The sequence below is a fragment of the Panthera uncia genome, chromosome F1 (assembly GCF_023721935.1).
Source record: "Panthera uncia isolate 11264 chromosome F1, Puncia_PCG_1.0, whole genome shotgun sequence".
Taxonomy (NCBI): domain Eukaryota; kingdom Metazoa; phylum Chordata; class Mammalia; order Carnivora; family Felidae; genus Panthera; species Panthera uncia.
The window spans coordinates 47,178,741-47,206,450 of record NC_064813.1 but is presented as its reverse complement, the minus strand read 5'-3'; the positions used below and the strand labels follow the sequence as shown (position 1 = coordinate 47,206,450).

The following is a 27,710-nucleotide window of genomic DNA, read 5'->3' as shown; positions in this document are numbered from 1 at the left end:
CCCACATCCATGGAAGCATTACTCTACATATAGAAGTTACTAAAGTATTTAAATATTTATTGAATAAATAAATAGACAAGCCTTTGGTTCTTGGCTCTATTTCCTGTGCTATTTCTCTTGTTAAAATAAATCTCATAGGTGTTAACTATCACCACTGCTAAAATAACAAGTCCCACCACACAGCCCCCCTGTATCCCTTACCACTCTCAACTGTGCCAACTTCAGCAAGTTACTTAACTTCTCTGAGTCTTAATTTCCTCCTTTGTAAAATGGGGATAAAAATATAGTCGATCTCATAACATAATGCCCAGCTAGATAATGCTTAAGAAGTTTCTGATACTTTTTAAGTGTTCAATTATTGTTATTTTATTATTATTTTTTTATTTATTGAGGGAGAGACAGGTAGAGAGAGAGAGAGAGAGAGAGAGAGAGAGAGAGAGCACAGGTGGGGAAGGGGCAGGGGGAGAGAGAGAATCCCAAGCAGGCTCCACACTGTCAGAGCAGAGCCCAATGTGGGGCATGATCCCATGAACCATGAGATCATGACCTTAGCTGAAATCAAGAGTCAGCTGCTTAACCAACTGAGCCACCCAGGTGCCCCTCAATTATTATTTTTTTTAAGTAAGCTCTACACCCAACATGGGACTTGAACTCACAACTCCAAGATCAAGAATTGAGTGCTCTACCAACTGAGCCAGCCAGGCACATCTAAATGTTGAATTATTTTAACTATTACTGTTTTACCCTAAAATCCTTCACAACATCCTCACAATCAATTCAACATCTTTTTTAAAATATGAATGTTGTCTGAAACTTGCACCAAGATAAAATGGTATGTTTTCACCTAGATTAAATTATGCAACTACCATAATTAAATTCCTATTTAATTATCTTTCTCCAACCTTTAGTAGTGTAGATAGCAATGGCTTTCATAGGCTAAAAAAGAACCTCCATATAGATTCTTTTATTGTCTTTGAGTAGGCTGTCAAAATGCTATGACCTCTGTCTGACAGGAAAAGTTAATCAAACTATATCTAATAATCATTCTGCATGTCTCTAAACTTTCCTTTACCTATCAACTTCCCCAAACCTGCTTTTCTTTTGTTATTACTGTGATCACTTGTGGGAAATCCATTCTTTCAGGCTATGAGGTTTGAAATCTGTTCCTCTCACCCTCCCTATTCTATCCATTCTAGCCAGGCCCCACAGCCCTGATGTTCAATTTTCCATCCCTCTCCAATTGCCCTTGACATCTCACGCACGGACCCCCACACTATACTTCTACTCTCCTGCCTGTCTTTATTCTCACATTCTTCCAATTCATTGCACACACAACCTTATCATTCTAATGTTCCAAAATTATCAACTTTATACTGTCTGATTGAAATTTTGCAGGAGCACCTGGGTGACTCAGTTGGTTGGGCGTCCAACTTCAGCTCAGGTCGTGATCTCGCGTTCGTGAGTTCCAGCCCCACATTGGCTCTGTGCTGACAGCTCAGAGCCTGGAGACTGCTTTGGATTCTGTTTCCTTCTCTCTCTGCCCCTCCCCCACTCACACTCCATCTCTCTCTCAAAAATAAATAAATGGTATTTTATATATATATACATATATATGTATATATATGTATATATATATATATTTAATAATGAAATTTTGCATCCTTATACCACTTACCATAATTTTTTTTACAGAATGTAAAAACAAAAAATTTGTGAATAAATTTCATATCCCTATGATATGATATGGTATGATATCATACCTTGTATGATGGTAGTATTGTCCATAGAGTCACATGTTATATCTTAATAATGGTTCTGTGAATGTCAAATGAGATGAGAAGAAAATCTTAAAACATATATAAATAGCACTATGTAAGATGTTTTGGCTTAGTATATTACCATTTAGTCTCACACTAAATGTGAGTTCATACTACATATGAACTCACCGCTCAAGTGTCAGCATGTATGCTCATTTTATTTCATTCTACCTTCTTTTAAGCAGGGTTTTAAGACTGGAGTTCCTTGGATGTATTAGTTTTCTTTTGCTGCTGTAACAAAATATTACAAACTTAGTGGTTTAGGATAATACAAATTTGTTATCTTAGAGTCTAGGAGCTCCAAAGTCCAAAATCAGTCTCACTGGGTTAAAATGAAGATATTGGCAGGGCTGGTTGCTTCTGGAAGCTCTGAGGGGAGAATGTGCTTCCTGGCCTTTTCCCCTCCTAGATGACACCTGCACTGCTTGGTTCTTGCACCTTTTTCATACATCACTCCAACCCTTTGCTTCTGGCTTCCCATATCCTACTACAGGCTTCACCCCTCCTGCCCCCTCTTGTAAGGATCTTGTAATTATACAAGACCCATCTGGATAATCTAGGCTAACAAACAAACCCTTGCCATGAAGGGTAATATATTCACAGGTTCCAGGCACTAAGACATGGACATCTTTGGGGCCATTTTTTCGCCTGCATCACTAAGCATGAGCTCTGACTATGGAGCCTGAATCCCCTGGGACTAAGAGGTGGTGATCATTAGCTGTTTCAACAATACTATCTATGCATTATGATCTTTGGTCAAGATGTATTGAACACCATAGGGAATCATTCAGCCTAAGAAGACAGTTCATTTGCTCACCTGTTCATTTATTATGACCTTTCGTTTTGATAAATAACATCCAATTCTTAGTTTTTCCTGAAAAATTAAAAGAAGATTGTAAGAAATGAGCAGTGTATATTAGACAAATAATAAGTGTGAGTTGGGGAAGGATGTACGAGAAAGAGCATTCTTGCAACTACACTGAAATCAAAATAGAAATTTCCATTTTTTTTTTCAATACAAAATAAGCCTACTCCTGCTTGTGTGTCTTACAGACTTAGCATGGCTTTTACCAAGAGGGTCTTTACATTTTGACAGTTTATTTTTTCCAAAGTCTGCATGTTCGAGTATATATTATAAAGTTAGTGCTTCATTATACCCCTTCAGCAAAACAAAAAGTCTAAATATGTTTAATGATTTAGTTTTTGCATAAGAACATTACTTAATGGTGCTTGAATTAACAAAATGAATTGAGCTAATTGATGACAACCCTTCTTAATGATACACTGACTTTCTGGGTCATCTCTCCTACTTCTGTCAATCTCATTAGCCCAGGGCCACTTGCATACTGGGCGCCCTCAGGCATTTCTATAGATCAACTAAATGGGGATGCTTCAATGCTAAGTCAGGGAGAAGCAGATTTTCTGCTGTCTTCTGACTCCTTTCTTTCTCCCACCCTGAAAATCATCAATCTTTCAGGAGTGTTAAATTTACTTTGAAGGTCATAAATATAGACTGGTGCAATTTTTTACTGAAGAACTTTGTTATATTGAGATAAAGGCTTGATGAAGCACCAGGTTACATGTAAAGAACTTTGACTACAAACAAAAATACAATATATGGTCTGTATTTTAATAAATATATTCAAACATTATGAACTTAAATATCAGCGTTACATAAAGAAACATTGGCAGAACATACCAAGAGATTCATGGTTAAAAGAAATAGAGATACATGTGTTTAGGTAAAAAAAAAAAAAAAAAAAGTGAAAGTGAATACATTTTGAAAAAAACATAATGCCTCGTACTAGAATATTTTAGTCCATGAGTAAAATTGTAAAAATACTTAAACCTACGTAGCTGTTGAAGATAAGCGTATTAAAAGTACAGTCTTCCTAAGACTCTCTGAAAATCAAAGAACAGAGGGAAAAAATGATCGATGAAATACCTAAAGACAAATATTAAATTTTATATACTTTTTTTCTGAGTTGATTTAACCTCCTATGAACAATAGTTGTCTTGTAAATGGATGTATATGAATTTTAGGAACCAAACTTTCAAATGGAATTTATTTCAGTTATGCCACAGACTCAGAGAAATGTCACATTTATTCAATGAGTTATTTGTTACTTAGAAGTTTAAGTGTTTTGACCAGTGAAAAGTTAACAACAAAATGAAAAGAGCTGAGCATAGCATGATTTAAAGAATGCCAATTTGTAACCCAGGGGATAGGTATTTGCATACTAATTGTAATGTTCCTGCTGTCACATTACCTTCAGCTTGAAGATCAGTCAGAAAGAGAAATTCGACATCATCTGTGACAGTCAGACAGTGGAACGAAAAATGCCAGTGAAGTGAGTTGCCTTTTAAAGCTATTTTTATCTCAGAAGAGGTACAAATGAAACGCTTGAGCCTTCATTAGTCTCGATGTTTTGTTTCCTTCATTTCTGATAAATATGCTAATTGTTGTCTTTCTTACTGATTGATTTTCTTCCCCTTTCTCTATTGATTTCTTCTTTTCTAAAATATGTCAACAGCTCATGACTTGCTTTTGCAGTTAGTTCTTTATATTTGCTAATATAAAGCAAGGTTATAAAGGGAGAAAAACCGGTGAGCTTTCTTTATGTGAAGCTTTTCAAAATAATGAAATGTTAAGAGTTCGAGACATAGATATGTCTGATCCTTGCAAAAATTATTCATTATTGCAATATTTATTGAGAAATTTGAAAACAGATATTAAGTGCTGGGTAAGGAAGCAGCTGTCACTTCCTAGAGCACATGGACCCCTTGCTTGAATTTCCCATTCTCCAGCACACTGCTAATTGAGTGTGAACAGCTAAGTTGTTGGATTCCACATTTTTTAATGCAATACAACTGGTTCTAGCTGGCACAATTAGCAAGATAACTGGTAGCTTTCACGCAGTTCCCATCTGGCCTGGCTCTTCTCCGGACACATAATATGGGGACTGCTGGCCTTGATGGTGTTCGCTTAATGAAGGAAACAGAAAGGAAATCAGCCAAAACCCCATGAAACACTAAGTGCAATTTTGGCTCCAGATACATGGTGAATTTTCATGGCAAATCATACACATACAAAAAGTTACTCTGATTATGCATCACAGTTATTCAGGAAATGCACACACTCAGACAGTCAGACAAAAGCTCTGTTCGAGTTAAAACTAAAATCAAAACAAAATTTAAAAACAGAGAGAAATAGCAGAGAGGCACATTGTCCATTTTTTCAAGGTAACACGTGTCAAGTAAAATTTAACCAAGTTAGTACATTTTTAAATTAGCCGCCTTCTTTTTTTCACCAATTTGAATTCGCTAGTTTCTTTCTTAACATTTATATAGTTGCATTTTTTAAAACATAAAACATAATTCTCACGTCTAACATGAGAAATGTCCTATTTTCATTTGATAACGTGTGACATTTAAGAATCTGTCTTCTGAAAAGTTTCTATTGAGTCCGCAATTACTGCAATTCAGCTGTTATTTAGAGGAAATATTTGTGTGAAATGCAATAAACTCTATCAGAGAAAATGCAATTTCAAATTATTTATTATAAATGTTCCAAAACATGAACAAAGTACACGCATATGCATATTGACCTATTCATTCAAGGAAGAAGTGTAAAAAGAGTTTGGGTCATAAGGAGATATACCTGTGCTTGAATTCTAACTGCCTATTAGTATATGCAAGGTATTGCGCCAGTCATTAGCATCTCTGAGGCTCTTTATTCATTTGTAACATAGGATTAAAACACATTGTCATTTATAAGATTAAATAAGGTAAAGTATATGACATGCTGAACACCATGTGGTATAGATTGCAAACACTCAATACATTGTTGTACATTTTGATGCTACTAAAAATATTGTCTTTCAGCTTATTCATATATAACAATAACTTACTCTTCCACAGAATTATAAATATACAATCAACCCGGAAGTTAAAATTTTAAACAGAAAATTAAGAACATTATTTCTTTAAATAGTTGCATTTCACCTAGCTTCTGAAAAGTAAATACTGTGTTACCACCAACCCTCCCATCATATCAGGTAGTCAAAATTGAACCTTTCAAGTCAAACTTGAAATAGGTTAGAAAATTGTGAGCTGAGAGCATTCCAGGAATTATCACACACCTGCAGAGGTATTCTTTCAGAGAGCTGAAAGGCAAATTTACCTTTTATAATAATGCAGCATTTGGTGGACCATAAATAATACTAGAATATCCCAGTATCTCTAATTCTGTTACCTATAACATTCTCTATTTGTAGAAAATTATATTCTAGTATATCTCTTTAACTCAAAACATTACATTTTTTCTCTTGTCCTTGGTATCACACCATTTTCAGACTTTGTTTTCTTCTTTTGTTTTTACTGTTTTCCTACACTAATGAAGATAACTAGAATAGCTACCATTTACTTCAATACTTCCATTCCTAAAACTCCTTTACTTCTGATAAGGTCTTCACTGAATATTCCTTTTGCTTTCAGTGTATGCAAAATCTGGCTCTCCCTAAATGACATGACTTGCCTTGATGACTTCAGAATGGATTTTGTCCATTTTCTCCAATTTCACATCTCTTAGGGATGGGAGTGAGGTCTGTAGTCTGTCGCTTCCCAATGATGCTTTCGCATCATGTCTCCTCTTCCTTCCACCATTACACGCTTTGATGCTAATGCCATTCAACTATAACTTTCAATAATCGTCTTATCACTGTCATCTACCAGCATCTTGAAAGCCATTGCGCTGCCTCCACTGAAGGTTTTAATACCCGCCACTATTTGGGGTTTGGTCATTCCCTCATTATTTGTTTCTATGTTCAACAAACATTTTTTTGACCAGACATACTGTTCTTGGTGGTGGAAAATAACAATATTTCATCAGAGAACCTACACAATGGGGGAAGTGTATTTTCATCCCTGAATGTTTTTTGCCTAGATTGTTTCTCAGTGGTTTTTGTTTGTTTGTTTGTTTGTTTTTGTGTGTGTGTGTATGTGTGCTTTTTTTTTTTTTTTTTTGGTAGCTGTTCCTCATTCAAAGCGGGTGTACTGTGCAGCCAAGCTTTGTCTTAAAACTCCTCACTTCCCTGTTCACTTACATGTATTCCACTCATGGAAAGTAGGCTTTTTAAAAATAATCTGTTAACCACTAAATATCAGTCTTCAAATAGATATATTTTTAGACATGTGCACATTAGGAGACCATGTGATGATTTTAGCACTATTTGGTAGAATTCTTACAAGATCTAATATTTGAGTCATATGAATTATCACATAAGCTTGTTAGAGTAACAGGTTTTATAGTGCACAAAAGCTCTTCAATGTAGATTTAAATCTAAGTTTCAGTCCCATTCTCCATTAATGAAAAATAGAAATTGAACAACTAAATTTTTTAAGTGTCCATTTAAATGAAAACCCACAATTTCAAAATGGTTTCACAGAAAATCTTGTGTCCCTAAGATTTAATAAATCAAGGGAGAAAGAAAAATCATCTGTCTACCACCAGCAAAGAAATCTCAGACAGGAAATGTAAGTAATGGAAGATAGTAAAATGAATTCCCAGTCACAGAGCCCTCTCTATGCACCCTCTAATGAGGACAGCCATTATTATCTGAAAATACAACCACATCTGCAACCACAGAAGAAAGCACACTCAATCCCAACACAAATAATAAAAATGGCAGCAAATTATAGGAAGTAATAGATATAAAAGCATAGAGATCACTTCACAAAGCGTATTCAAGATTAGTCACCTTAACATGCAAATGTAAAATTTATAAGAATTACTAGATATGAGACTCTATTTTATTATCAATTGTTTTAATAAAAACTTTCAAAAATTAGCCCATGCATTTCCATAAGTAGGTCATTTGCACATCACAGCTACATGATCTAAGTTTTTTTTCTGGGTAGCAGATGCTTTCTATGGTTGGGAGCTTATCTCATCAGGATCTTAGTTTATTAAGGGGAATAATGCATGATATATTTGCATCTCAGAAAATTTATATCTTAAACCTGATTTACTATTTCTACATCATATCCCCAGAAGTATACCTTCTTCAGAAGACTTAAGTCTATAAATTTTTTGACTTCCTTGGAAAAGATATTACTCTGTCCTGACAGATACCTAGATTTAAATAAATCATCCCAGAATGGGAAGCATACCAGTCTTAGGAGAAATAAGGTCTGTCTCAGAGTGGGGTAAAATCTTCTCAAAATACTATAAATAAATACTTTCAAGATCATCACATGTTAGAAATTCTTAACTGAAATTTTCTTTTACTTTTTTGATATACACAATTATGACATGGATAATTTTATATATTGTGAAAACTCAGAAAATAGTTCACTCATCACTACTGCTATCATGAAAACTTTTCAGAAATAGACTAGAGTAATGCCATGTAAATTAACAATTAATATATTTATAGTTGAGAAAAACTCAATATACTTCATAGAACCATGAGCAATATCTCCTTTGCACCTTTATTAGAATATAAGAATTTACAAATATTAATAACATTTAAGCATTAATAAGTAATTTGCTGATATCAAATTATATACCACTTTATGTTGCTATTGCTGTCCACTATGAAAAACATTAAATAATTTTTGCTTACCTTTTGCAGTTTGATTAATGGTGCTTTTAAATTACATAACTCAACAAATACACATATCTCAAATATTACTGTAGGTTATAGAAGAAAAAGATCACAATGCTATTGTCAAGGGTAGATGTTGTTTCTACAGGTCACCAACAACAGAAACAATGGCGTGGTCTGAAAATATGGACACACTTTTAACCAATCAAGGTAAGATACAACTAAGTTTAAAAATATAACGATTAAAAGTAAATCATTAAATTCTGAACATTGTAGTCATCATAAAATATGAGTTTGATCAATATTTGAAGTATAAGATTTCCAACAGTCTCACAAATTTAGGTCTCAAACCTAAATGGAATTAGGTTGGACTTAAAATAAGACAAGATTATAGAAACTCAAAACGTTAACACAAAAAGAAAATCCCAAATAGGAAGTGAGAAATTTGTCATTTTTTTGTACTCATTATCATTTGATGTATGTATAATGACTGTTCTTGCTACAAGTTGAAAAAAATACACAAACTATTGAAAAGTTGAAAATTGAAATAAATGACTTGCTTTTTCATGTCTTGGAAGCTAAAAAAACTTTTTAAAGTATTTATTCCAACTGATATTCTAATTTCTAGTGAAAACAAAAACATATTTAAATGTATTAATATGTACCTGTGTGGATGTTTATATTTATATTTAATACGGCTCAATAAGGCAATTTGGGCCAATTATAAATAAAATACCCTAGAATTTGATTCAAAGTAATCATTTGGAACTTCTGTTTCTGTTATAGATAATTTTGCTTTGCAGCAGTTCTATTGCATACAGGAAAAAGAAATGGCACTACAGAGACATATATTTTAAAATATTTAAAATTTAGTATTGTTGGTACTAATCAAATGGAATTTCCACTTTAAATTTGTTAAGTAAATATCAGAATATTAGAAAAGTTTTTTTTAACGTTTATTCGTTTTTGAGAGACAGAGAGAGACAGACCATGAATGGGGGAAGGGCAGAAACAGAGGGAGACAGAATCCGAAGCAGGATCCAGGCTCTGAGCTGTCAGCACAGAGCCCCGACAGTGGACTCGAACTCACCAGTTGTGAGATCATGACCTGAGCCGAAGTCAGATGCTTAACCGACTGAGCCACCCAGCCGTCCCTAGAAAAGTTTAAAACATTATAAAGTTCGGTGAATTTTTCATAGTTGCTTATTCATATATAAAATTGGATTGGATTAAACAAAATTATTCTGATTTTATGATTCTTAAATAACTAATTCCTAAAGCATAGACATAAAAGAATCCACGTTGCTCCTAGAATCCAATTAAGAACATATACCAAAGACATCAAAGATATGGAATTGCATTTTTATAAGTTTTGAATGGCGTGTTTCTTTTCTACTTAAGTGTATAACCAGTGGGACAGATCAGGTTTACAAAAAGCCTTAAGAAAGTATCTCTGCAGGTGGTGATCCGGCTGGCTCCAGAGAAGGGGAGATCCAGGGGCCAACACCACAGAACAGAGGCATAGAAGATGTTGAGCTGAAGGCAAATGCTTTCCTCAACATATCTCCTGATCTTTTTTATTTCATGCCCACATAGAGTAGAAGACACACAGATTCATTTGAGTAGCTGTTGGTTTTTGCTTTTTATAATACCAAAAACAGCTTACAAAAAGAAAATGCTTCTTAATGCTTTAAACAGCTGAATGATTTCACCAAATTATCTAGTTATTTTGTCATCTTGGGGATATGTCTTACAGGTACCACACATAGGCTCTCAGATAGGTTTCAACACCTATTGTTTATTCCATTTGTCTAACCAGTAGCCATTCCAATTTGTAGAGAGTGCTCTCAGATGATATCATTTTAATCATATGTAGCATATTATTCCAAAGTCACATGACATTTTTTGATCATTCATATTGTATACATAGAATAGAAGCAGAGTTCAGTAAAATAGTGTGTTCAAGACAAGGATAGCTAACTCGTTTTAGCTGTTTATTCTGTTCCATTGTGCCCTAAACGTAGTGATGGCAGGGGGAGAGAAGCCGATAATTGCTCTCAGAGTGGTCCTTCGTTAAAATGGTAGGATGTGAGAAAATAGTAAGTTTCTTGATCTCTAACTTCCCATCTAAGATGCATTTAGATAATCCTCACTGGGAGGAAGCCTCATATACCTTAACGACACACATATAAAATATTGCCAGACAGGAATCTACATTCTTCCCGTATCCTTAAAGTATACTTCATTCTCTATATAAAATAGATTTTAGCATCAATTCTGTTTTGACCCCTCAAATTCATCATTGTTTGGACAAAACTCATGGAAATTTTAATTGACTGTTACTAAGAGGATTTTTATAACCTAAATTTGTGTCACAGAAGCTTCTTGGATGTATTTTTAAATGCAATAAATGTGCAGTTAATTGAATTTTTTATAGTGATCACATATTAACGACATCCACACTCTCCAATATTTCTACTGAGAATTTTAATTGGTACGTGATAACCTTTTGCCATGACTTGTTATTTCAACGCTATTTCGAATAATAAAAAAATGGTTAAATCTATTTTTAATCCAGTGTTTTTAGACATTTTAATCTTGCTCCCTTGAAGCCTTTCCCATTTTCTTTCACTAAACCATTTTGCTTCGTACCTGCAGCAACCTACAAACAACTGACTTTGGCTTCTTTTTCATAAACTATCTCTAACATTTTCTTTTTCACTAGTTAATTTTCCCTTTCCCCTGATTCTCCACAAGCTTATTAGTCCCAGCTTTGGAACTTGAAGGATCAGGTCTCTAAGCACACAGTCAGGGAAGAGCTGCTTTGAGGACATGCTTGGGGACCCTCGTGGCAGATGGAAGAGAAAGCCACCAACGTACCCTCCCAGAGGCAAGATCCCTCCCAGAGGCAAAAGCACTGATGTATATTTTCCTCCTCAGAGAGATCCATAGTCTCATTTATAAACAACTACCAACCTCAGAAGGGTACACTCTATGAAACCGCATAATGTGAACTCAAGGTACTGGCTTAGTCCACCAACTGCGGGAATCTGATAATGACTTTTCTTACCTGCTAACAAAAAGCACACTCCTAACCATTCTCATCACTAAACAATTTAGCAAGAATTACCTTCTTGAATGAGGTCTATATATGCCAAAGAAGAATATTTCAGGGCACATTTTGATGAAAAAATAAAGAAAAGAACAGTTTAAACAGGTGGTCATAAACTCAAATATCTATGAGAACAAGGAATAACACATGTGTAAATTTGACTGAAAGTAAAATGATGGGGAGAGATAAGGCATATGGGAATCACAGGCTGCAAGCACTAGCTGTTGTTATTAAATTCAAAGGAAATAGCATATACTAATCGAGGCAAAGTAAACAGCCTGCAAGTATGTGGGCCTATTTGCAGCCCCTGGCCTAAAGTTTCTGAACAAATCCATGCTCAGGAGAATACATGGGAGCAGGAGAAAAACACCATGAACAGGCTATGTTACAGTAGGTGCCATGAGGGAGATTGGAGGGACATCAGTGTTTTGTTTAAGGTAACATTGGGGAAAAGCCCATTTATTTGCCTCATTGACTTATAATTGCCTATTGCCACATCAAGAGGAAAAGCATTCACTCCAAGTATTTTGCCCATTATTTTCCTGGGTTAGAGATTAGAATTGGCCAATATATTCATCCAAAATTAATAAATGCCAGTCCTTCCTTCTTTGCTTTGAGCCCAAACCCACACAATCTAATCCCTTAGCATCAAATTGTGCTTCCTCACCAACTCAAGGTAACAAAGATATTCTTACTTGAAATTGCTTTTAACATCATTAGCTTCATTTGGGCTTAGTGCATTGGGTGTAGAAAGCTAAAGCCTATGCAGTTTCCCACAAAGTAACTGCTATCAAGACTTTACCCTACGGGTGCCCAGGTGGCTCTCTCAGTTGAGCGTCCAACTTTGGTTCAGGTTATGATCTCATGGTTTGTGAGTCAAGCCCCGTGTTGGGTTCTGTGCTGACAGCTCGGAGCCTGGAGCCTGCTTTGGATTCTGTGTTTCCCTCTCTCTCTGTCCTCCCCTGCTCTCTCTCTCTCTCTCTCAAAAATAAATAAACATTAAAAAAAAAAGACTTTCCCCTAAACGCAACTCCTAGACATTTCAGATCTAGAAAGAAAAGTACAGGTTTTCTTTGTTAGTGGAGCTAATTGTTAGTGGAGCTAATTGGATAGAGACAAGACTATTTTATGTTTATGATTACTGATCAAAAATAAGGTTTCTACACTTAAAGACAAAAACATAAGTATATATAGAAGGATGATAAACATTTGCCACTGAATAAACGCTCATATCATACAACGTATTCATATTGGTTATGTATACTGCACTGAATGTTTCTTAAATTTTTCTCTTTTGTATTTTACAGCTGGTCTAGATGCTTTTCGAACATTTCTAAAATCAGAGTTTAGTGAAGAAAATGTTGAGTTCTGGCTTGCCTGTGAAGACTTCAAAAAAACAGAAAGTGCAGAAAACATGGCTTCTAAAGCCAAGATGATTTATTCTGAATTCATTGAAGCTGATGCCCCTAAAGAGGTGAGTAGAATATTCTAGAATAGTGAATATTCATCTCCTAGCAAATCTGCTCCCAATTATAAGACACTAAATCCATCTAAAGGGAAATCAAATTGTCGCTATGTATTCAAATTGAAAATGTCTGTAAACTCCAATAGAAGTGTCTTAAGATGATCCTATCTTTCACTGATTCAGCAAATATTTTTCAACACCTGTTATGTGCCAGGTTTTGTTTCTTTGACCAAAACTTTGACCAGAAGTTTTGTTTCTTTAGCACGACATTCATACTCTTGAAAAATAGTATTTATTGTCTTAAGTTAAATTGCTCTAAAGTTAATCCTACAGAAATGCTATTTAAATGTGTTGTTGCATTTCAAGCTCACTTTGGTTTTTCCTGTTGTAAATCATGGTAGTCAACGTGGAATAGAATTCTAGAGTAGAATAATTTATTTAACAAATTAAGAATAATATGTGGGGGGAATACAGCTACTAACCAACATTATGAATTCTTCATTTTTAGTAGTTTGGATGTCCACATTATGGCATGTAATGTCTTATTTTTCAAAAGAAGGGTTTGCTTACCTTTATTTCTTTAATGGCAAAAATAAGCCAAAGGTGTGAGGCATTGCTTTATGTGATCAGGACCCACCTGCGATGCTTTAAAGTCAGGAAAGTAGAAAACGCCTTAGAAAGAAACCTGGAAAGACTGATAATAGCTCCCCAAAAAGTGTTCAATGTGTGTAACACCTCATTTATATTTGATTTCATTTTCAGAACCAAAACTGTGATCATCTTCACATACCCCTTTAACATTTTACTTTAAAGTTTAAGCAATTTATAATTTAAAACCACTTCCGTTCCCCGCTGATGATATCCTGTAAGCAAAGAGTTTTAATGCATAAATAGCAAACAGAAAGCTACACTGCATTACTAGTACCAAATAGAAACTTCTGGTACAAGTCATTTTTCTAATAGAGGTAAAATATCAGTTTCCTCCAAAGGGACAGTTATATTTTCTGATCCAAAATTAGGATTCATGGTGTGAGAAGGGTTATTGTACTTATGGGGACAAAGAACAAAATAGGTGAAATGAAAACACTTTTGGAAAGTCCAGGACATAAAGTTGCTGTAGCAGTAGTTCAAGTTTTAATTGTACATTAATTACTGCAGCATACATTGGCTAGTATAACTTTACAGGCATATATATGAGCCACTAAAGCACAGCCTTGAATTCATGGGGTGGTGAAGGCAGGGGGTGGATTTTTAACTGCTGTGGAGCTATTTTAACATTCATTTCCCAGTCACCATCTAAGAATCAATAAATAATTCTGGAAAATTGAAAATATAGTGTATGAGATTTGTCAAGTTGATTAATGTGTCATTCCCTAAAAGGCTTTGAAATCAGCTCTAAAGATATCCTATTTATTGTGATATTGATTTGAAAGCCAGATTTTTTTCTTCTTTATGAATTCATCTAATTAACAGTGATTGTTTTAGAATAACATTCTCAAACATTTGCATGAAAAGTCTTCTAATAAGAAATGCCACCTTTTCATTCAATCTTACAATATATAATAAATTATCAATTTTGACAAAACAGTTTTGTTTTCCTAGTCTTGTCTTCTAAAATAAATTTACACAGTAATAATTTAAACAAACAGCACAGTCATTATTTTAGGATATAAGAATTTTACAGCTTTTTATAATTTGTCCATCTAATTAAATTGGCTAAATAAATATAACTAAATTTATGACTGCTTTTCAAGTAGTAGATTATGTTTTCTCCTTGAAGTGTCTAAAAATGTTTTTATTGAATATGACAAAATTCACTGAAAACAAAGAAATATATATATATATTTGAAATAGTCATTATCTTTCCTATTATTTGCCATTAGTTGTTTCTATTTCAACAAATTATTAAATTTCAATTCCCAAATTACTAAAGGGCATTTGCCTCTTATATTATATACCAATCACAGTCTTCAAGATATTTCCCTGTAGTCCATCAGCTTTAGTTTAATTTTATTACAAATGCGAGTATGTTGAGTCATTAAATCTATTTTTTGAATACCTGTCCACACAGTGAAGTGATGAAACAGAAGATAGTGACTTGTAATAAAACCAGCCAAATATACAAAAAGCAATATAATAATAAAGCCACATTTAAAATTCATTTTAGCACACTGGAAAAGTGATCAAATCTGGAGAGTTAAGGGATGTTTTTTCAGGGTAATTTACACATGAAAAATGTATATCATGAAAAGAGTAATATCAAGTCAGCATTTGAAGAAAGAATATTTCAGACTGAGGACATGGTGATACAACATGGAGGTACAAAGCTTCCCGGTGTTTTCTAGAAACTGCAAACATTTTGATATTGCTAATGAGAAGTGGGGGGTGAAGTTGGATAGGCAGCAGTAAAGATAAAGAAAAGATGGGAAGTATTCTAGATTTATCTAGTAGGCAGACTTAACAAGATGAGGTGATATATTTGATATGGAAGCTGGAAGACATGATTTTCATAAGTAAAAACAGTTACTTAAGAATGAGATTTATATGAAAATATTCTCCATTTTGTTATACGGTTGTAGTTGTACAAGTGACTCTTACAAAGAATCAAAATTATAACCAATTTCCTTGGTAGCAAACCCTAAAGTAAAGGACAATGGCAAAGTCATCTTATCCGAATGTCTATTAATTCCTGTTTATTTTCTTTTCCACTTCTTGTGTCTTTATTTCCTCATCTATAAAGTTGCTATCATAACTTAACAATTTTTAATTTATGCACTTAGACAATTTACAATTAGATTATACTAAATTTACAATAAACAATCCCTGTCTATAAATTGACATTACTAATGGTTCTCAGTTTCCCAGGCAAAGACAGCACGTTGAACAAAACAGCAAAAAAAATGAACTTCTTGGTCTCTAAGAGAAATGATAATAATCGTAACTGGCCTTTATGCCCTCTCACTTACAGTGTTACAGTTCCTTTGGTTTCTACACTAAAAGAGAGTTAGTGTGATGTAATGGAAAATTGGAAATTTAGAGATACCTAGATCTAATTCAAATCCTGTAATTTTGTGGTAAGCTGCTTTATCTCTCTGAGCCTCAGTTTCCTCATCTAAGAAAGCATTTATAAAACAAGCATGTAACAACCACAGAACACACATGAGAATGATGAATGGGACCACATGTCAATGGTTTACATTATGCAGAACAGCTTTTAAGAAATTGTAATCCCTTTCTTTTTGAAAAAAAAAAACAAGTCACATTATAGCCTTATGGGCTATAGTTTCAACCTGAAAACAACCATTATACAAACATGTTAGCAAATCACTAGTTTCAAATAAAAAGTACTACTTATTGAATGGACTATACCTGAATAATTTTAGAAGAAAATGCTGAGGAAAAAAAAAGTATGACCCAAGTATTTTAAGTAAGTGATTTGAAAATGAGAAAATTATTAGACAAGCAATATTTTTAAATTATTTTTAATAATGTTAAAATATTTTCAAGCAATATTTTCTACTTAACACACATTACGTACCTTTAGGTGGTAACGGAAAAGTTCTTAAACTTGTATTCATTCTTCCTTTAATTTGGAAAGAATTTCATAATATTTCATAATATTTGGAAATTTTAAGAAAATAATACTTCGTCTCAAAAGAATGGAAATCTCCAAAAAAATTCAAATAATATTTTTGTATTAGCTAAGACACTGACATATTTTAAATATTCATGTTATATCTATATCACTTATATATATTATGTTTATATCATTCCTTTATATTGAAAAGAAAATTGGTCAGGATGGAAAAATATGTGATTAAAGAGAGAAATGTTTATGTCATCATTCTGTGATATTAGAAAATGTTCTAAATCATACAACAGTGGGATGTTTAAAATTATATAAATTCAAAATCCAACTGCATATTATCCTGGATTATTCAATCCAGGAACAAATACATTGGCAGTTTTTTAAGTCAAAGGATATTGGTGTGAAGTACTTAATTGTTAAATGTATTTATTAAATGTGAAGACACCATAATTCATAAGACAAAGCAGGAACTATAGTCATAAAGAAGAAGGTATCTTAATGAGTAGTGTGCAGGACACTTTTTAAAATATCTGTGTCTGGTTTTTGCTTTTATTTTTAAGGCAGTATAATGTTATTTATTGGCATATTTTATTTCACAACAGTAAATGCTTATTCTGTGCCTACTATTCACCCTCATATATGATAAAGTACCTCCATGGAAGAGAAGCTCAGTCTAGGCTGGAGAACAGAATTAACACACACACACACACACACACACACACACACACACACATAAGTATAAAGCAATATGTTGTGTGAAGCAGGCAGCTTGATAAGGAAATGCAAGAAAATAAAATAGGTTGAAACTATGGTTTGACTCAAAAAAACTTTGAATCTAGTTGGGTTTTTAAAAATGAAATTTATAGAACTAGGAAAAAATAGCAAGGCAACAAATGATTAAGTGCAAAACCAAAAAAAGTTACAGAGGAAACTCTTTGCATTAAACCTAGAAGGATATAATAATTGAATAGTAGTGAGACAAGATATTGAGATAAGGCCTTTATTTTAAGATTAGATTTAAATGGAGTCATGAGCTAAGGAAACAGATACATGAATTATTGGTAGAGAGAAGCCCATGAAAATGGGCATTTAGAAGCACTTCTGGATATAACTGTCTTGCCAATTTTGTATTCTCCATCTTACATTCAAAACTTTTCTTTGCATTTTTAAGTGCCATTTCCTCAGTGTGTTGATGTTTTTGTCCTACCCCACAAGTTGCTGCTTATCAACAGTGCCCCCCCAACTCTAGAATCATCTCCAGATATAATGAGTTTGCTTATTTATTAATTTCCTAACTTTGGTGCACTAATCACTAAGTGTCTAATACATGTCAGGAATCATGCTGGTGCAGATAAGAAAAAGGAAAGAATCCTTGAACAGGTAAAGCTAACCATTTTGATGGGAGGACTCCAGTTAAAAAATAATTACAATAAGCTTCCATGAGAGTTGCAGTAGGGAAATACAGGTAATGTGGTAGCATGCGTCAGGAAAATCCGATTCTAGGGGGTGATAAAATATATCTCAAAAGAAGTAATTCATGAGCTTTGACCAGTGATGGGAGTATAGAGGGAAATAAAACACAATAGGAGGGAAGAAAGGAAAGGAAGAACAGCGGAGAAAAGGATCAGCCAGTGCCTAGAAGCTAGTCCAGTAGGGAAGGAAGCCTAGTACTGTATGTCGCAGTGCAAACTGGGGTAATTCACCTCCTGGAGCCCAATAATTTCTGCTTCTGAAAATAAAGGGTCTATGAAAAAGAAAGAGAGAGACAGGAGAAAAAGGAGCAAATTGAGGAGGAGGTGGGGTAGGAGGAAGGGAGGAAAACACAGCTAAAGAAACCCATGAGTAACATGTGCACAGTGCTTCTACGTGGACTCTCATCCGATCATCGTTGTCACTATCTTACGGAGGTATCACAATCATCCACATTGTACGGATGAAAATGAACTGAGCCCTAGAGAAAAAGTAATGAGCCCTGCATCATTAAGATACAACAGACCACGAGGCGAGAGGTCTACAGCCCATGCTTTTAGGTTTCAAATTCCTTTCTTCAGATCTATTTATCTTATATGTTTGCAAAATAGCCCAGAAACCTTGATGTTTATGCTAAAGGCAAAAGTATAAAATTATCTTGGCACATAGAGTCTATCTTCCTTTCTAACAAAAGCTTTATTTCTCTTTAATTTGTATAACTTCTTAAGCTATGAAGCTTAGATTCAAATATGGCATTAAGAGAAAAAAGAGTTGTGGGAGTATTTCTTCCAAATAATTTGCAGTATCATTTCGGGCCTCTGAAAAATTGGTTGCTACATTTCAACTCAAAAAGAAAACAGTCAGGAGTGCCTGGGTGACTCAGTAGGTTAAGGATCCAATTCTTGATTTCGGCTCAGGTCATGATCTCACGGTTTGTGGGATCGAGCCACACATGTGGCTGTGCACTAGGTGTGGAGCCTGCTTAAGATTCTCTCTCTCCCTCTCCCTCTCGCTCTCTCTTACAAAAAAAAAAGGAAAACAGAAATACTCAGGTGTTTTTTGAACTTCCATGGATCCCTGTGCTACTGAAATTAATCTTGGATTAGTATGTTTGTGCTGTTGAATGAAGCCAGTCAATCTGACTCCCCTGCAGCTGTTCCAGATAGCTTTGCTTATGTATGTCTATTTTTAGCAATCCTTATACATTGTCCATACATATTAAGTACATTATTTTTAGCAATTTGTGCGATTTCATATGTTATGATTTCTTTTGTTTCTTTGCCCAGTTTGAGATGTTAGCATTACCTCCCGATTCGTGTCACTTATCTCTGTCTCTAAAGCCAATAAGAACAAAAGGATAAAGTCTTGTGCAGGGATGAATTCCTTCTAGATGTTACAGGCTTGGCTATTTTCAACTTTAATAGCCCCTTGAGAATATATTTCAGAATATTCGTGTGCCTTTAATGATGCCAAAAATGAAGTAATAGAAGAGGTGTTAGTGGTGATTAACTAGAATTATGTAACCAAAAACATGATTATAGGCGGCTTTAATTTGAATAGTAATTTTTAAGCTCTGTTGTGAATGAGGTCTGAGATGCTGCCTGCTCCGTTTTAGTAAGGTGTTTTACATATGCATGCACACACCCTTTGCATAAAGACAGTCTCCTGCTACACTATACTTTCTAAATGAGGACAAGGCTATCTAATTTGAATGTGAGAACACAATTGAAAACTTTTCATTCAAATTATGTAAAATTATATAAAGCACAGTTTAGGGTCACAGGAAAGCCAAATGGTACACTTTAAAATGTATTCTTCCTGATAAAATAATTTGTTGAAAACCAAAAGAATTTACAAACCACTGGTGTAGCAAAGAGGAATTTGGCTGGCATGCCTTGTAGTTAACAAAATCACATGGGTACTAAAATAGTCTGGATCTTTAGAATAAAATTGTTTTTAAACAACTACCACAAACATCATTCAGAAGGCAGTCATTTTAATGCAATGGATTGCTGTCAATGTCACCAGTGTCAAGGCCTTTTCAAAACTGACAGAATTTAAAAGCCTCTAAACGGTTGTGATGACATCTCAGCTGTCATTCTGGAAGAACGACAATTCTTGTTTTCTGAGATTGACAGTGCAGTGGTCTCAGATATCTAAGATAATTTATAATCTTTTGAAAAATAAGCATATTAAATATTGTATTTCAAGGAGTCCTTGAAACTAAAGAGTATCTTTACAAACACAATGCAAGTAACTATCATATTAGGAAATAATAGATCTCTGTTTATTTCCTCAACTGACACACTGTTCAGCCCAGGCTCTGGACCTACTAGTTTGACTGCTCATCGAAGTCTAAGCTGCCCTGTAACTCCCAAGCAATTCAGGAGTCCCTCAATACCATACAATTGGAAAGTGTGCATCTTTAGAAGGCCACTTCCTGATGGATCTCACTTTTGGTCTACTCTGAGCTCAACACCTTTTCTGTCTTACTTTTTGAGATAGAAATCCATCCATGTATTTTCTGGTAGAACTCAGCCAAAAATCATAGTTGAAATGAATGCAAAGTTGAGGGTATGGTTGACAGACATGCCCCAGAAGTGATTCTTTTAAAGAAATTTATGTCAGAATATATATATTAGGCCCAACATTTTTCACTTCTTCCACCGGTTACTGAAAATTCAAGGCATTTTGAGAAGAAAAGACGTGACAATTTTGATAGCTTAATTCTCACATCTCACCCAAATTGACTTTTCAGGGGGCATTTAACAAAATTAATCACTCTCTCTCTTTTTTTTTTTTTTTTTAATTTTTTTAACTTTTATTTATTTTTGAGACAGAGAGAGACAGAGCATGAACTGGGGAGGAGCAGAGAGAGAGGGAGACACAGAATCCGAAACAGGCTCCAGGCTCTGAGCTGTCAGCACAGAGCCCAACGCGGGGCTCGAACTCACAGACCGTAAGATCGTGACCTGAGCCGAAGTCGGACGCCCAACCGACCAAGCCACCCAGGCGCCCCGATCACTCTCTCTTAATTGAAATACTATCTTTAATTGACTTCTAAGACTTGATCTCTTCCCTCCTTACTGACTGCTCTTTAACAATTGCTTTTGCTGTGCAGACCCATAACCCAACATACACTATAATGAGGGAAGGCAATCCTCATTTCTTTTCTTTTTTTAATATAATTTATTGTCAAGTTAACTAACATACAGTTTATACAGTGTGCTCTTGGCTTCAGAGGTAGATTCCCATGTTTCACTGCTTATATACCACACCCAGTGCTCATCCCAACAAGTGCCCACCTCAATGCCCATCAGCCATTTCCCCTTCTGCCCGCCCCCCCGCACCTCCATCAACACTCAGTTTGTTCTTTGTATTTAAGTCTCTTATGGTTGCCTCCCTCTTTGTCTGAAACTACTTTTTTCCAATTCCCTTCCCCCATGGTCTTCTGTTAACTTTCTCAGATTCCACATATGAGTGAAAACATATAATATCTGTCTTTCTCTGACTGACTTACTTTCTGCTTACATTCACTCTGCCAGGAATTTCCTCTAGTTCTATTTCTTTAAAAGAGCAGCTCAAGGGGGCACCTGGGTGGTTCAGTCAGTTAAGGGTCCGACTGGGGCTCAGGTCATGATCCCATGGTTCATGAGTTCAAGCCATACGTCGGGCTCTGTGCTGACAGCTCAGAGCCTGGAGTCTTTTTCATATTCTGCGTCTCCCTCTCACTCGGTGCCCCTCCCCCCACCTCATGTTCTGTCTCTCTCCCTCCCAAAAATAAAAAAATAAATAAAATAAACATTAAAAAGATGTTTAAAGGGCAGCTCAAACTTAACAAATTCAAGTCTGAGTCCTGATTTTGTGTTCAAAACTATCTTCTACTTGAGTCTCCCAATCTTAGTTAATAGCAACTCTGTTCTTCTGTTTGCTCTGGTGAAATAATTGGTAGTCATCCTTGATTTTTCTCTTCCACTCACACCCCATGTCCAATCCATCAACACTTTCTGTCACCTCATTCTTCAGAATATTGTTAAAATCCAGCCATTCTTAAAGATTTTGTCCCTCATCCCAGCTCACTATTCAATCACAAGCTCCACCCATTTACCTTCTAGATATCTTTAAAATACGTGCATGTCCCACTAATTACACAGTTGAATTCACCATCACCGACCACCTGAACTTCTGATATTTTTTTTCATTTTTCTTCCTTTTAAACACACCCAGCTATCACACCACATGGCAACCAGTGGCATGTTTTTTTGTTGTTGTTTTTTTTTTTCCAAACATGTTTGTACATCACCCCTTTACTTAAAATTCTCCTCCTTGCTCTCAGGTTAAGTAAGAATTCTTTAATGAGAACTACAAGGTCCCACATAATCTGGTGCCTTCATGCCTCTCCAGGTTCTTGTCTTTCCTCCTCTCAAACCCCACCAGGCTTCTTCTGGCTTACCCATCCATCTACAATTACCTTTCTTAATCTCTATTCATGACAGTACTTCAAAGATTTGCTTAAAATCTCATTTCCTTTGAACTGCCTTTTCAAAATCTGTCTTCTTGATGGACTTTTCACTTTAATCACCTCTTCAGATCCTTCACACAACTTCTAAGCACCCACTCAATAAAATATTTCAAATAAATAAGTTCTAGGAAAGATTACAAATGAAATGCCTACTTTTTCAAATATTTATTAGTTTTTACCCTCAGAAAAATGGGGATAATAATACTGTATATCTTATAGTAGTGTGCACGTGACATAAGACAGCCATATAAAGACTTAGTATATCGGTACTAATATTTAATAAATAGCAACAATTATTATTTACAGTTAAAATAATCATATTTAAATATCATTATGATTATTTTAGAGATAATGTCAGTGTCCAAATATTTTGCCAGGGATGAAAACAGAGTAATCAAGGAAAACATCTAGGGAGAGAAGACTTCGTATAGATGAAAGAATGCATATTTTGGGAGGCATGCAAAGAAAAAGGGAATTAGCAAAATAAATAGGGAAAAGACAACAGATACAAAAAGAGTTAGTTCCATGTCATGAACTATTGAATTCTCTTTGTAGTGACAAATCTGTTTTCTCTGATAATCAGATTGGATACTTAATATTAACAGAAGCCTTTGTACCTAAATCTGTTTAATCAAGAAATCAAATATCTTAAAAACTTTAAATCAAAATAGTGTGTAATGATAAGGAAATTATAGTGACTTTCCTTCTGTGGGTAAGGAAGGCTTCCCAGAGGACATTCAACTTAAGCTAAATCATAAAAGGTAAGGAAAATCTATACAGAATAAAATCGTGGGGGTGAAAGGGATCTTAGATGCTGAAAACAGCACAAATAAGAGCTTTAGGTACAAGAGTTCCTTCAGGAACAGAAAGTAGACCAGTTTTATAGATATTGCTAAGGACAAGTAGGAGATTTTGAAACAGCGCATCGGACTCTGGGTGTGAGGAAGTTCAAATGCCAAGGTAAGATATGTAAAGCTTATGTTACTAAAAATAATGGGTTTTCAGCTGAATATTCATACAATGAAAGTGATATTTTGGTGAAACTGGTGTAGTTATGCTTTCACATGTTCAGGAGGGAAAGAAAAGACATTATAAGAAGAGGTATCAGACTAGAGGTAAATTTCATAATTTAGGAAAGAAATTCCATTATAAAAGACTAAACTGGAGAAATATGAGTGAAAAGGACCATTACAAAATTACAAAAGAAAAGGCAAATGAGGGGGAAAAATAGAGAGAGATGAAAGAAAAAAGAAATGTCAGAGATGACTCCTATGTTTTGAGCTTGAAGAACTTGGAGGAAAATAATGACATTTATACAAACATGTGGGTGTGATGTTTTGTCACTGACATTAAGCTGAATTGCCAAGACAGAGTCTCTTAAGACTACTAATTATCTCCTGGGATTAGTATATCTGCTCATCACTCAGCTATCATAGCTGATGTTGGCAGCTCCTTGGTAGGAAAACAGACAAGTCGGAAAAATAAGAGAGGTAAGTCAGAAGAACAATTTTAACTTATTTTAATAAATAACATTAATTATTGGTATTATGCTGAAGTGGAATAGTTTTCTTCAAAATTTAAACATGATTTTTAAGAGATATAGAAACTTATTTTTTACTTTATTTATTCAGTACATATTTATTGAGTCCTTACATGACTCAAGGCATAGAGAGGGATGCAGAAAATGTAAATATAGCCTAAGTGACATAGGGTGGATATTACTTGAATGTAGCCTTACAGACATAGAAGATGGTGAAAGGAGTGACTTTCAGCTAGACTAGGATGGTACGAAATAAAGTGTTCGTAGGTGGGAAAATAAAAGGAATTTGAAAGGAAGTGTCCAGCTTGGTAGAAATACAGGGCACACCTAGAGGAGAAAACATTGCATCAGGTAGGACTATGTTGTAAAGTCCATGAATGCCAAAATCAAGGCTTTGGAGTTTTCAAATAGGAAATGGGGAGTTACTGCAAGTGTTCAGGTCTGATGAAAATAAGAATAAGCCAGCACTGTGTACCAGGCACGTGCCAGCCCTGCTGTCAGTGAAAACTCACCCAATGAATGAATGCCTCAGTGAGCCGAATTGCTATATTTACTATTATGGGGGATACAAAGTTAAACAAATTGCAGATGATGCCATTAAACAATTAACAGCATGGCTAAGGGAGGGAACAGGCAATATTTATCCTCATATCCCCACAACACAAGATAGGATTGATGAAACAGAATACCCTAGATGTTTAAAAACCACTGCAAGAGCTTGACATTGGCCACTATTTACTGATCCCCGCTATGAGGCAGGCGGTATACTAGGTTCATGACATGGCATCATGCCACTTCCCTCCTCAGAACTCTTCAGGGTCTTCCTAGTGCTTCTAGCAGAAAAATGAGAACTCTTTACACTTCACGTAAGCCCTACAAGACTCGTAGGCAACTCTCATTACAGGAACTTTCTTTATCACACTCTATACTCCAGCCATCCAGGCATAGCAGCTTTTCAGAACATAACAAATTCTTGCATCAGGGACTTTGCTTTCATTGTTTTTTTTTTCTGCCAGAAATGTTTTGCCCCAGATCCTTAGAAGACTCGCTTCTTCTCATCATTCAAGTTTAAATCTAAAATAATGCTATTTGTTTAGTTGTTGGTTATCTTTTCCCAAGTATAGAAAGCATTTTTACATAATAGATACTCATAAATATTTGTGAAATCAGCGAATATATGGATCATTTCGTTTCATTCCTTGTAACAACTCAGTTAAGAACTATCTAGCTTAAACATGAGGAAGTAGAGCTCAGAAATATTAAAATAACTCCCCTCTGGTCACCAAGGTTCTAAGTGTTAGAACACAGATGAGAAAATTATCCCAAAGTCTTTCCACTGTCCTGTACCATCTTCCTGTATAACGAAGAAGAAATTGATTCCAGGTTTTGAGGTCTTCAGCAAGTTGCAGCATTGAACCTGAGACTTTGATGGATGATGGCAAAGGATGATCAGAGAAATAAAAGCGCAGATGTGGGATCACTGAGTAGCTGACGTCTCTCAACAAAGAACATCTGTGAACAAATAGTGGCCTTTTCATGATCCTTTTCAAATTAAAAGTCTTTCTTCTTTTTTTCTTCCTGGAACAACAATATTAAAATATTTTGATATTACTTATCTCATTTAGTCCTTGAAACAGTTTAAGATAGATGCTATTCCTATTCCCTTTTATACCATGGAAATCGAAGATTAAAAGAAATGATAGAACTTACTTCATTCATATGAATAGCAAGTAAGCAGCTGAGGAAAGGTTTGATTATAGGTATGTCCTCCTCTTTTAACCTCCATTTAGTGAGCAAAAATTAACATTTATAGTCTTTCTTTTACCAGACCCCCAAATTATGGCATTTTTGTAATCTCTTCCATTTTGCCAAGAGACACTTTAACTCTATTCAACTAATATTTATTGATTTCTTATTATATGGTAGATATTCTGCTAAAGACCAGAAAATAGAAAGATGAATAAGACAGATACAGCACCTGCCTTTCATGTTTTTAAATCTATGATTCAAATCTCTTTTGCACTTCATGAATATTTTCCATTTAAATTAGAAAACTTGGATATGAAATTTTCTGCTTCACAGAATATACCCTGGAATTTGTGTCCAAAAGAGTTGGACGAGTATCTTGACAAGAAGGTTTGGGGCATTTTACAAATTTTCAGATGAATGGTGTGTCTACTATAATAGATCTCTATTAGATCTTGCTGGGAATACTCATGTATGGTAATGTTATGGGGACAAGGATACACACACACACACACACACACGCACACGCACACACATATAGATCTATTCTGTGGAAGGCATGGGAGTCAATGAAGAGGGGGATATTATTTGCTTTATTTTGGCAAACAAAAAGAAACACAAATCAGAATGAAAAGCAATGATGTGTGGGAAAACAACAAGGGGAAGTATGAAAATGAGGATGGGTTGGTAGAAGCCAATCTAGTAAGTTCTATTTATTGTTCTGTCTATGGAGAGTACATTGTAAGTATTAGGGTCAAAGTACTAAGGGAAAAGGATTTGCAGGAAAAGAAATTTAAAAACATGAAATATCTTGTTTGATTTTTCATTTTTGTTTATAATCTCAAAATAAGGCTTTATCTGTGTTCTCTGTCAATGCCAACCCTCTCAACCTAGGAAATATAATCAAACCAAACATGTGTTCTACACTACAGAAAATAAATGTATGACCTTTCTGCTGTTTTGCATCAGATTAACTTTGTGTTTAGAAAAGAAATTATATAATATGTGCATCTACCATCTGTATAAACCATGTATTCCTTGATTAAACTAATGTAATGATATGCAAACTTATTTCCACAGATCAACATTGACTTCAGTACCAGGGACCTCATCTCAAAGAATATTGCAGAACCAACTCTCAAATGTTTTGATGAGGCTCAGAAGTTAATCTATAGTCTTATGGCCAAGGATTCTTTTCCTCGATTTCTAAAGTCAGAGATTTATAAGAAACTGGTAAATGGCAAGCAAGTTGGAAATCATAAAAAATGGTTTCCTTTTTTGTAAAAAAGGTTAATGATAAATCAGTAATGAAGTTAAAATTTGGGGAGAAACAAATGACAGGAGAGATCAACCTTTAATCGCTATACTCAAGGCTAAAATGTTTTAAATACACAAAAACAATATAAGTTTCTTTTAGGGTTTAGAAAACATTTTTTTTACTCCAGAAGAATACTTTTTTTAATATGTAAAGCTTGAATTTTTAAGTCATTTGTTTAGAATTATTCATTTTATCAGGTACTTAAAAATCTCCTACCGGGAGAATAAAAAGGAGTTAATAGAGATGTAATATACTCTTAAATCATAAGTGAATATTCTCATGACATTATGGATTCAAGAACTATATATCTTTGTGTTGCTGAGTGTGAGCTTGTTTAGCACCATATATGTGATTTTAAATTCCATTTACATTATTCAAAACCTTCTGTAAAAAGAGAAATTCTGAACCAAAACACAACCCTCCATTTAGTGCATTCAACTATTTCCTTTCAATCAAGATTTGCCACATAACAATGTGGTGATTATCTAAACTACTATGGCTGTTAGATTAATTAGAAAGAAAA

The 27,710-nt window shown here is 34.7% G+C and overlaps 1 protein-coding gene across 1 annotated transcript; it reads left to right on the top strand.

Moving 5' to 3' along the window:
* The first annotated feature begins 4,157 nt into the window (after nt 1-4,157).
* Nucleotides 4,158-27,153, top strand: RGS21 (regulator of G protein signaling 21). Its single transcript, XM_049635288.1, has 4 exons — nt 4,158-4,168; nt 8,559-8,635; nt 12,845-13,011; nt 26,950-27,153. The coding sequence occupies exons 1-4, from the start codon at nt 4,158-4,160 to the stop codon at nt 27,151-27,153; spliced, it is 459 nt and encodes a 152-aa protein (XP_049491245.1).
* Nucleotides 27,154-27,710: the final 557 nt, after the last annotated feature.